The 12,329-nt window shown below is 31.5% G+C and overlaps 3 protein-coding genes across 11 annotated transcripts in view; 2 read left to right on the top strand and 1 right to left on the bottom strand.

Moving 5' to 3' along the window:
- The first annotated feature begins 5,512 nt into the window (after positions 1-5,512).
- On the top strand, positions 5,513-6,930 carry LOC143148180 (large ribosomal subunit protein mL62). The gene is made up of 3 exons (XM_076314214.1): positions 5,513-6,007; positions 6,254-6,442; positions 6,516-6,930. Exons 1-3 carry the CDS (start codon positions 5,849-5,851, stop codon positions 6,780-6,782), a joined length of 615 nt encoding a protein of 204 aa, XP_076170329.1. The 5' UTR covers positions 5,513-5,848; the 3' UTR covers positions 6,783-6,930.
- Positions 6,931-6,997: 67 nt separating this feature from the next.
- Positions 6,998-9,782, top strand: Cluap1 (clusterin associated protein 1). Of its 2 annotated transcripts, none has more exons than XM_076314212.1 (6): positions 6,998-7,427; positions 7,506-7,702; positions 8,286-8,687; positions 8,762-9,000; positions 9,103-9,281; positions 9,395-9,782. In XM_076314212.1, exons 1-6 carry the CDS (start codon positions 7,340-7,342, stop codon positions 9,664-9,666), a joined length of 1,377 nt encoding a protein of 458 aa, XP_076170327.1. In that variant the 5' UTR covers positions 6,998-7,339; the 3' UTR covers positions 9,667-9,782. The 2 variants fall into 2 exon arrangements, with proteins under 2 accessions (XP_076170327.1, XP_076170328.1); XM_076314213.1 differs by having other exon boundaries at positions 7,360-7,431.
- LOC143148178 (uncharacterized) overlaps positions 8,312-12,329 on the bottom strand; it is a 103,882-nt gene continuing 99,864 nt past the window's right edge. For 5 of the 8 annotated variants that reach the window (XM_076314208.1, XM_076314207.1, XM_076314209.1 and 2 more), the window contains 2 exons: positions 10,315-12,235; positions 8,313-9,245 (listed from right to left, as the gene is read on the bottom strand). In XM_076314208.1, coding sequence (XP_076170323.1) covers positions 11,728-12,235 — 508 coding nt within the window. In that variant the 3' untranslated portion in view covers positions 8,313-9,245; positions 10,315-11,727. Of the gene's footprint in view, positions 9,246-10,314; positions 12,236-12,329 lie in introns of all 8 variants that reach the window. The other 3 variants (XM_076314205.1, XM_076314203.1, XM_076314204.1) reach the window with 3 other exon arrangements.

Here is a 12,329-nt window from a genome sequence, read left to right as displayed (position 1 = left end):
CCGGCATTGTAATTAAAAATTTGTATACCTTCGCCTTGGAAAGGTCTATTGTAAAATTATTTTCTATATAAATACGTTTAACAACCACACGTCTCTCTCGACTTTGTAAATTCGGTAAGTTTCTTACGCTCGGCATTGTAATTAAAAATTTGTATACCTTCGCCTTGGAAAGGTCTATTGTAAAATTATTTTCTATATAAATACGTTTAACAACCACACGTCTCTCTCGACTTTGTAAATTCGGTAAGTTTCTTACGCTCGGCATTGTAATTAAAATTTTGTATACCTTCGCCTTGGAAAGGTCTATTGTAAAATTATTTTCTATATAAATACGTTTAACAACCACACGTCTCTCTCGACTTTGTAAATTCGGTAAGTTTCTTACGCTCGGCATTGTAATTAAAAATTTGTATACCTTCGCCTTGGAAAGGTCTATTGTAAAATTATTTTCTATATAAATACGTTTAACAACCACACGTCTCTCTCGACTTTGTAAATTTGGTAAATTTCTTACATTATGATTATAAATTTGTATAGTTCCCTTTCAAAAGTTTACCAACATACAATCCACCTACTTCGATTTGGTAAATCGACATTGCGATTACAAATACTTCCCCCACAAATGTTTATCAACGTACAATACACCTCTATCGAGTCGATAAATTTTTTACGTCCGACGTTATAATTACAAATTTGTATACTTTCCCCTTAAAGATCCATTATGAAATTACATACAAATAATACACCTCTTTCAATTATGTAAATTCATTATCATCGTCGTTACAAATTTGTATACTTTCCCATTAAAGATCCATTATGAAATTACATACAAATAATACACCTCTTTGAATTATGTAAATTCATTATCATCCTCGTTACAAATTTGTATACTTCCCGTTCAAAAATTTATTATAAGTTTACCAGCGCGTAACGCATCGATTTAACATTACCGTCTAGTGTCGCCATCGTTTGGCTCTCGCTTATGACCGACAAAATGTCACATTAGCGCGTCAATATAGTGTGTTTACAGAAATCGCTTTAAGTACAGAATCATTCTACGTACGATCAGTGTCGAATCGACGCAGAGGCAAACCTCGGGCCTAGGGGTGCCATAGAAAATGAGGTGCTCAATGTTCCATAAACCATAAAAATTATTCGTTTTCTACGATACGTCGGTTTTCTATTTACCATTAACAATTTAAAAATTTTATTCTTTTAGAAGCAAATGCAAATCAAATTTGATACGAACACTCGCAAAGAATAGAAACGTCCCTTATTTCCTTTATTAAGTAAATAATAATATATTTGTTTTAGACGCAAACAGTTACTTCTTTTTATCAAACAATGTTTTTAGCAAACATCGTCGTTACTTCTTTTTATCTATTGTTTTACTTCACACTTTTCCATCTAAAGTGTTTGACTAAAATGATACGCGATAGAAATTATTTAAGTCATTTTCTCAGTTTGGTTTATGTGCGCGTAAAAACAATCAAAAGCAAATCTAGAAGAAAATTAAGATAATCGGGACTTTGACTTTGGCAAAGGAGGACAACGTTTCAACCCGTATCTTGCAATTAATCGTTACTATTGTATCATAATTTTATAATATCATAAGCATACCTTCTTGCTTTGGCAAGTGAAACATACCTATCAAATAATTCGAAACGAGATATATTTGAATAAAATACACAATCGGAGGAACATATTTGAACACTTTTTGCAGATATTGGATAAAAATTACGGTAAGAAAATTCATTTCGCTAGAAATCGTGCAAAGCGAGCAGAAGCAAACAGATCACGCGCGTTATGGAGAAAAATCGCTTGCTACGCTTACAACATTTATTCTTTTATCTATGTGCATCGACTAATTATGTTTTACTCGGTTAAGTCAATACTAAACATACTTTTCTACGCGTCTATTATACTTCGTGGACGTTCCAGATAAAGAGGATTTTTCCAGGCAAAATTTTGCAAATCAATTGCGAGATTGATGACAATCTCGTGCAACAAGCGTGTCGCGGAGAATTATTCTACATAATCGACAGACCCGATCAATTTCACGATTTATCGCCGATGGTTTTTCACCGGAGCAATAACCCGTAACACAGTGGCGGCCTTGTCACAGTATTTAGTCGGGAAAAACACAGTCGACTTAAGAAGTTCGGCGTCCTTGCGGGAGATCGCTTGTCAGTTATTACCGTCTTTTCCAGAATGCGTTTGTGCAATCCTTCGGACTATTGCAAAACTGTGATTACGTCAATAGTTTGTGTACTACAACAATCGGTACTCTTAACCCTCTTCTGTTTCAAGTGTCATTGACAACATCGAGTACTGTTTGCTTAATCATTTTTTCCTCTTCACAACTTCTCTTCTCGGTTCTGTGCTATTCTAATCGAGTTTCGAAATCCTTTCTACGTTTCCTCTATTTCCCAGTGTTTCTTTTTTCTTCTTTTTTAGACACGTGTTCGACCTATATTATTCGTTTCCCATTTGTTTAATTTTTCGGATATTCTGTTTCCTATTTTCAATTCCCTAAATCTCTAACTCCCTGTTTCTAATTTTCTTCGCGCTTTGTATATTTTAACTTTTATATTCCTTATAATCCTTATTTTCTATATTTTTCAATCCCTTGTATTTGGTATTTCCTATATTTTTAACTCTTCGGATATTTCCTATTTCTCAGCTTTGCAAACTTTTGTACTCGCTACTGTTGATAGTACCGATACTACTGTAATATAATGAAAGATTTAGTAACGTTAAGAATACCAATGGTACTGCAATATAATGAAAAAGGTAGTAATGTTAACAATACCGTAATTCAATAATATTAATAATAATACCAGTAGTATAATAATATAATAAAAACGTGTGATATTTAAAATACTGTGACACCATGGTACCGTAATAAAACTAGAGGAGTATTTAAACGAATTAGATTGAAAACGTTAATTAAGTTCCATGTTGGTATTGCGTTCCTTCGATACTTTCATGTTTTCTTTTCTAATATTGGCTACGTTGATTTCGCCATACAGTATTTGTCAATATCGTTCGAAAATGTGCCAGAGGAAATAATAATAATTGGCTCGAACTGTCGCAAGAAGAACACATCCTTGAGCAGTTTGTTACTCTTTCTATCGCATTTTAGTCGCAAAGCACAACCGCAAGAATTCAATTCTTTCGCTGGTTGATTTACGAGATTGTCGTTAACACTGGCAGTGGAATTTAACGCCTAATAAGTAGTTGTTCGCGATAAATATTACGTTACATAAAGTGTTTGACGCGACACGAGTTCTCTTAGATTTTTAAATTTGCAGATCTAATACGATAATTCGAACCATTGAAATTATTGAAATTGGCAGTAACGTTACGCAATATGTACCGTTAATTGTACTGTTGGCCATTTCGCTACGAAAATAATAATACTCGGCATTATTACTTTGCGCGTAGAAATTTATTATAATGACTCGTCAGACTTTTCTTACTCTACTGTTGCGCAATGAATAACATTTTCAAATATAATCGAACCTCCGTAACTGGCACTTCAAAGGAGGAATGAAAATCTTCGAGTCGTAGAATTTTCGACTAATCGACTTATCGTGTAAACGAGATTTAGCCAACGAGAATTCAACGTACAGAAACTTTCTACGAAGATCAATAATTGTCCAATTGTCTTTATAGAAAAAGATTCAATTCTTGAACGAGATCTATTTATCGCATAAATATATAAATGTAATCGTAAGAAAAATGCCAGATTACTCGTTATTATTAAAAAGGTCTGTAATTTTTCTCTGTGTTAAGTTTATCGATGTTGATCTTCTCACTGTTTCGATTACGTTCACCTTTTCGGAAAGTGTTAGTGTTTTATGCTTCCTCTTAGTCTTTTATGCTCCCTTTATTCGACGTGAACGCAAAAATTGAAAACCGCCTTTTGTTACTCGAGAAAACCCTAACAGTTAAAAGAAAGAAGACAGTATCGAATAATTAGTTTCCAATATCTTGCGATAGATAGCTGTAAACTTCGAGTTGTAGATTCAGCGGCGATGGAAGTTCCAATTGTAGAAATCTAGCTATTCTAAGTTTGAGTTGTAGTAAAAAATGCATCTGTATATTTGGCAAATGATTCGAGTTAAAGATAGTTTTTATTTCGACTTGTACAAATTTTCACAGTAAAATGAAAACGAACGATTGAAATTAGTTTTGTAGAGGGTTTCGAGTTATCGAAAGTCGTCTGTATTTCCAATATAAAATTCATTTATTCATTACTCCTCGTTATGTTTTACTGTTTTACTTTCCCATCCATAATGGAAATATTGTATTCGTAAAAAATTTCAAAACAACTTTGTTCACGAAGACATATTTTAAGAGTTCCTGATTACCTTTCCATTATTTAAAAAAAAGGTTTTTTTTTTTAATGCGCGTACAGTACGCGTACGTATACTGTATGTGTTTTAACATGATTCCGTTTAAACGATTGAATAAATTTCAACGAATCTTTACATTTAAGTTTTATCTATCCGTGGAATTTTCTCTGTCTTCGCTAATAAAGTGTTGTGTAATGTAGCAATTTATTTACGAATAAATATAACTATTATAATATAATTAATATAGTGTTAATATAGTGTATTTTATTAAAACCTTATTATATCGAACAAAGTTATATCAAAATGCGTAAAGGATATTTTAGAAAGAAATATAATAATTCCTATACCAAAATATTAAATTGTTATACGATATGTAAAACTTGACTTACTTTGCATGCAAAAATGGCAATGCAAAACAAAAATTACATGCAAGTAATTAATTAAGTAACGTAACGGATATTTGCGTACTCACATAAAAAGTTTTATGCGGACTCAATAGTGCTTCGATATGTTTGATACATGGACTGGTTATATACACGTGGGTTTCGTACACTTTTCCTAATAAGTTTTAATTAAAATTGTATTAAAGTTAAAACAATTATCACAAACTAAAGTATCACTTCCACTTTTCAGGTTGTGGCCAGGGTGTAATATCTACGGAATTGAAATTATCGATATTTCAATAAAAACTCCTGCAAAAATCGATTCTCGAATACCAATCGGAAGTAGCGACATTCGAATAAAGTTTATTACTCTATGGCCACGAATAAAGAATAATTACTGTAGATGGGTATTTCTCTCGGTTTCTATACATCTAGTAACTTTTCCGTGGTTTATTTTACAGCGCTACTAGTGACCTGTCCTACAATTAAAAGGGAAAAACGTGAATTGATTCCAACTTCCTTTTCATACTCTTAAGTATTAATTATAACTCAAAAATTATTACTCGTAACTAGGAAGATATGAATTAACATATAGCAGTATCTTCGATAGAATTTTAAATAATGCAAGATATAATAACTAAATAATATTAAGTATTAGGTATATAGAAAGACAATATATATTATGATCTAAATAAAGATTTGAGAATCATAGTTTCGTGGTGTTGATAAAATCAGTATCTTTATAAACAAGATTATAAGCGATGTAAAATATAATAATTAAAAATTATAAACAAAATCCAATTTCTAGACTACAAGGCTAGTACGCAATAACTTACTATTATTATATATCTTTCGACAAGCAACTAATCGTTGCTAAATAACTATGCCACAAACTAGACATAGACTACCTAATATAGCGTTATCTAGTAAGCATAAAAGAAGTGTGTGGCCCATAAATATAAGCAGCCTCGATCTAAAGAAAACACAAATCATACAGAACTCACAGATAGTATTCAAACCCTGACTACGGTACAAATTATGTTTGATATAATATAATTATGTTATATCTGTAATTGAGTTTCTGATACCTAAAGGAAAAACAAAATGAATATTGTTACTAGACAATACCTTAGAATTTTTAAACATAATTTAACACTGTATAATCAGTGTAACGTTTTAGGAAGAGCACTTGCATTTAAAAGTGCTTTATCTCTTGATAAATTATATCCGACAAGTAACCTTCAACTTTTTACACCAACCTTTGTAAGTTTGCATTTCTAATGTTTTATTAATATATTACAATTAATTTTAACCTTTATTGATACTCACTCTTATCATTTGATTTTCTGTTTGGTAATTTAAATTAAATAATAAACGTGTTTGTCGAATTTTTCTTCAAATTTTCAATTCTCAGTTTTCAAATCTGCGACTTAATATTTTAAAACTACAAACAATTTATTTTTACCAAGTTTCTACTATGTTAATATTTACAATTTTAGATCTTTTCAGGTTCCTGAAGATCCAAATGCAAAATTCAGTGGCTATATACCTATAGAACAACTTAATATAACATATTGCCGTAGTAGTGGTGCTGGAGGACAACATGTAAATTGTACAAATAGTAAAGTAGATCTGAGGTTTCACTTGAAAAGTGCTAAATGGTTATCAGAAGAAATTAAAGAAAAATTATTAAACTTGGTTTGTAATTTAGACTTTACAAATTATTCCAAAGAAGCAAAATTATTTGTGTTAACGAATAAACCTATTACAGCATATAACAAAAATAAACAAGGAGGGCTATTTTGTAATCAAGTCAGAATTAACTAGATCGCAACATTTAAATCTAGCTGATGCTCTACGAAAATTAAGAACAATAATATGGGATTCTATTAAACCACCACCAGAAACATCTCCCGAAACTAAAGAAATGAAACGGAAACAATTGCTCGCAGCAGCAAGAAAAAGACTTCATGAAAAACGAATGCATTCAGAAACGAAACAAAATAGACGACCCTCTATTACAGATTTACTTTCATAATTGTAATTATATGCATAGCAGTATATTATTAAAATAAATAATATATAATGTAAAACAGAGTAGTAAATTTTATATAAATCAATACTTTCAACCTAATGTTTCTTTGTACTTCAAATCAATTATTGTATAAACTTTTAATTATTTACAATAATAATATAAATACTTGATACAAATGGTATTAAAATGTGAAATTAGCCATTATTATTATATTACAACTATTAATACTTAATATTTGTTTCTCAAACATATTAATTATAGATGGAAATTTTATATAGTATCGATAAAAGAAAAACTCGTTTTGTATGGAATAAACTTAATAATAAGCACTTTTATACCGTCTCAAAATTTACTTCAACTTCTAAACTGAGAACACAGTAACAACTGCAAAAGGAATAACAATTACATATGCGAGAAAAAAATGTTTGCAGGTTGGAAATAGAACGAGAACTAATATTTTTGGAAAGTAATCATTTATTCTTATGATTCAAAACAGGATAATATTATGTACTATATAGTTACGTGATGTAACTTGTTTCCCTAGCAACGCATACGCGTAAATGAAAACAACGAGTTACGTCAAGAAAAAGTATCGTGGTTCATTGATAACTCAGTTTTATTCAAAAATGTCATTTCGTGACTTAAGAAGTAGGTAAATTAACGTTTCCATACTGAATTTAATAAACCTCGTGATATAGTGGCCATAATAATTGTAATTTTTTATAGATTTCACAGAAATGATGCGTGTGCTCGGTTATCCGAGATTAATTTCCATTGGAAATTTTCGATTACCAAATTTTCCATTGGTTGCGGAAATTCTTATTTGGCTGGTGAAAAGATTTGATCCTGAAGCTGATATACCCAATGAACATAATACCGAAGAAGAACGTATAGCATTAATTCGTGCAGTTGCTGAATTTATGGTAATAAAAATGGTTTATCAATTTAATATAATTCTTCTTGTTTTAAAAGTAGGAATTATACAGACATACATTGGTTTATAGATTTATTCTAATAAAAAATGACATTTTCATTTATCTAGATATAGTTTCATTTGTAACACAATATTAACAAAAATTAAATCAGAACAAGTTTAACAAGTGTATAAATACAATGATACTTTCACTTTTAAAGGTAGAATTTATTGATCTTGAAAGGAATATGTAGAATTCATGACATATACTTCCAGCTTTTACTAAAATCAATTATTGTAATGTGCAGTTAAATACTTCAAATTATTTTCCAATAAAAGAATAAATATAAATTTTTATTTCTTACATTGCAAGAAAACAAAGATAATATTAATTCTTACACTTGCTTATTATTCTGAAGTTTGTGAAAGTTGTGAATTAACGTGAGTCAGTTGTTTATTATGTATCATAAATCATTAATCAATAACTATGAAAAAATATATAAATTTGAGTAAAAATATTTATATATATATATATATATATATGTTATAATCTTTGAATTAGAAATTGATATTATCAATTGGTTTTAATATAGGCACTAAAAACGAATATTAAGTTGAATACAAAAAAATTATACCAAGCTGATGGCTATGCTGTAAAAGAATTATTAAAAATAACCACACTACTGTACGATGCTCAAAGCAATAGTAATAATAATAATAACGTAACATCTGATAATAACTTTGATTTAACTAATTTTGATATATCTGATAAAGTTAATGGACTGAAATCAACTAGACAGTTAGCTAGTCAGTTGACAGTTACTGGTGCATCATTGTTTGACTTACTAGGACGTGAAGTTAATCTTCGGGAAATTCGCAATTCAAAGGTTGCTAGACAGTTTGATACCTCAGAAATTGAAATGGCACTGAAAAATGTTATTGAAAGTGTACATAAGGAAATTGATGATACTAAAAGGCAAATTGATAATGTTAAGGTATTACTTAATTTTTCTCTCTTTATTCTCGCGATACTTAACAATTTCGATACACTTTGTTTTTACTTGTAAAGGATACAGAACAAAACTTGGATGTAAGAATTGAAAGGCGTCGTACAGAACTTGATAGAAATCAAAAAAGGCTACAAACATTAAAGAAAGTACGCCCAGCTTTCATGGAAGAGTTTGAAAAACTTGAAGTTGAATTAAGATCTTTATATGATGATTATTTACAAAAATTTCGGTATCTTGCATATCTTGAACATTTATACGAAGATACCGCTAAAGCGGAACAAGAAAGATTTGAAAGGCGGTGCGTATATTGACTGCAATAATTAAGAGTCTGTAATAACATAGTGTAGTAACTTGAAACGAATGTTATAATTAACTTAAAATAATATCTGATTAATGACAGACAAGAAGCAACACGGAAGCAGTTGGAAAAAATGAGAGCAGAGGATGCTAATTTTGAAACTATGATGGAAGGAAATGATTCTATATTACCAACAAATCTTCAAGAACCTCCACCTCCTCTCGGTGATATTGAAAAACAAAATACTGAAAAAAGGATACAAAGCAGTCGATTAAAATCAGGTAAAGAATATTACAATGTAGTCTTTAAATATTTTAAAACAGTTTATTATTTCAAATAAACTTCAACGATAAGTATAAAAACTCTCTTCTAAACTTATTTATAAAAAAAATAGCTGGCCGTGCATCAAGAATGCAAATATCACAGCGACGAATTTATGGCAGTATGTCAGGACGTCAGAGAGGAACAATTCAAGAATCAAATGACAGTGTTGGTTCTTTAGATAGTGATAGTGATTTGCTGATTGACGGTGATCTCGATGATGACGATGAAGATGACGATATTTTAGACTCTGTAGGAGGACCAGAAATTGGGAATTTTAATTCAAAAGTTGTGCAAGAAAAACGGGCTGTTAGTAAGTTAGATCATTCAGATGAGGATTTTTAACCATTATAAAACACAATTACAAAAGTTTCAAAATATACCGTCCATGTAATTATCGATCTGTATACGCATATTTTTACAATAACTGTGAGTAGATATTAATAAAAAATAATACGTTGTTATTCCTCGTGACTTCTAAATTTTGACTGTAGCAAAGAATACGTCAATATAAAAAGTTGTTCTGCTTATTTTGTTCATTCGAAATATCGGTTACTTTTTACGGTACGAAAAATGGTGAGAAAAAGATTATTTTTTTCGAAGAGGTAAACATGATTATCAATATTTTTTTTTTCTTCGAAATTTAAAATTTAAACAAAAATTACGTCTATTTGAGAAAACAGAATGTCGAAAAAAATTTATTACATTCTAAGACTAATAAATAAAAATTTACGTTCAAAGCTGTTCATAATGACATTTTTGTTTTACATAAACGTAATTCTTCTTACTTAAAGTCATCCAGAGGTTATCATATGTAATTTATCGTCTTCCCAATTATAACAATATGGCAACGAAAATACATTATTATATTTAGAAAAATTTCTAGAACCCTGAAATCTTTGTAAAAAATGACCTTAGGAACGAAATATTCATTAGTACTATATTGAATAGTACTTGTCTTTTTAAAACAAATAATTACACAGTATTTCGTACCTTTATAAGTAACAAAGATAATGTAGATCGTCAAGATAAGCGAAACACAGTATATACGATATAGTCTCGTTAAACAATATAAAATTCAATTATTCGTAAATTTTACATATGATCCGGACTTACATTACGAAATATATTTTCAAGGGAATCAAAATACATATTGTCGTCGTATAATATTTATTAACTTTTTCAACACGACCAAACGGCATGTTGATTGTGGCTCAGCACCGATCACGTGTATGTAATCACCTATCCTACATGCTGTGTACGTAAATTTACGTACACATTTGTGTATACACATATATACATAAATGTATGTGCGCGTAAAAAATGTGACCTTATGAAAGAAATAGAAACAGTTTGCCGTCTTCATTGTCATAACGCTCAAATTTGTAACTTCTACTTAGCTGACACAGTAATACTTCCCCTTTTCGTCATTTATGAACATAATTAACAATTACCTTCTGTAATGCGACTACTTTTATGTAACAACGTCATCGGAAATTACTTTCATTGAGCAATGAAAAGTATTTGCGAGACTGATCGATAACAAGTAAAATCGTTAAAACGTAATTAACATTAATCGAGGTAAAAGGTAAACAAGATCTTTCCTAAGAGGTTCTCCACAGCGTAACAAATTCGTCGGATAGAAATTGCTAGATGTAAATGGCGTTTTAAAAACATTACGCATTCTACTCGTTCGCTATAGATTAAATACTAGATGTTCTAGATACATATTATACATACATAAACTACAACTAGGTATTGATCCTATGGATATGCGTATGTTTTATTTATACGTTGTGCGAATTTTATAGGTGTGTTCAAAAGAATGTATCAACAATACAACAGTGTTAATATCAAATCTCACGTTATAGCCGGCAATGTAGACCGAAGTGTAGGCCTTGCTTAATAACTTCTAATCAGTTTCACGTAGATCGGCTTCGTTCGAACAGAAACAAATCTATAAGTAAATACACGTATAAAATCGTGAAAGAAGCACCATAGCGTAAGAGTTGCAGGATCGACCCGGAAAGTCGTCCGATACTTTCCTGGCCGGTCATGAATCCTTCTCACGTAGAAAAATATTATTCATCAGCTTTTCGATGAGCATCATCGGGCCTTCGTCAAACGACAGCTCTCTGGAATGACTCGTTGACAGGCACCGGTTCTTCGTTTTCGAAAACGAGATTTATCAGGCATGGACCGCAAAGGTTAGAAAAAATCTTACAGCCATCCTCCTTACTCAACCCTCCCACCCAATAAATCCCGAACGCGGTGAAATTTCTCGGCTGGAAGCGACGATCCATTGAGAAATTAAGGGCCACCGTAATTATAGAAATAAGTTCTTGCTACCTTGGGCGTACCAGTGAAATTACCAATATCCCATAAGATATCAACGATGGTCTTCTGCTACCTGACCGACTTCAATACAGGACCTGTTTTTATTCGCGGTGTGATCGCCGGTATTGGTTTCAAATTTGGCAGCGAACAATCAGCGTCCAGATCCGACCAGGTTTTGCCAACGCTGTCAGCCAATCTATCCTTGTATTTGTAGGCCGTTCTATCGACTACCGATTGTGTCTTTATACAGTCGTCGCCGCCGAACTCGCATACACGGTAGTGGTGCAAAATCGCAGCTTCCGACGGTACGTTCAACGTTCCGTGTCCAGGGATGAACTCCCAAACAAAATGGTTGCCTGCCTCAACGATATTCTGCGGCTTGCAAACATACTTCGAGCGTTGTTTATGCGGATGCAACTTCGCTCTGCGTCTCGTTTTTCTTAATGTAATTAAACCAGCCTCGATGGGTGTTCGACTCATCGTTACAAACGGATCGTCAGCCCATTGCAGATAAAAAAAAGCATTCTGAAAGGAATACGCTCCGGTGGACTTGGTGTTTATACGACTGCTCATCCACCTGGAAAATAATTTAACATCAATACGATGCCGCGCGTGTAACGTTTGTGTAACGAGTAGCAAAAGTGCAAGGATGCAAACATAATAGATTGTTC

The sequence above is a fragment of the Ptiloglossa arizonensis genome, chromosome 6, assembly GCF_051014685.1.
Source record: "Ptiloglossa arizonensis isolate GNS036 chromosome 6, iyPtiAriz1_principal, whole genome shotgun sequence".
NCBI classification, from domain to species: Eukaryota; Metazoa; Arthropoda; class Insecta; order Hymenoptera; family Colletidae; genus Ptiloglossa; species Ptiloglossa arizonensis.
Note: the sequence above shows the minus strand (reverse complement) of the source record. Positions and strands in the feature narration are given on the sequence as shown.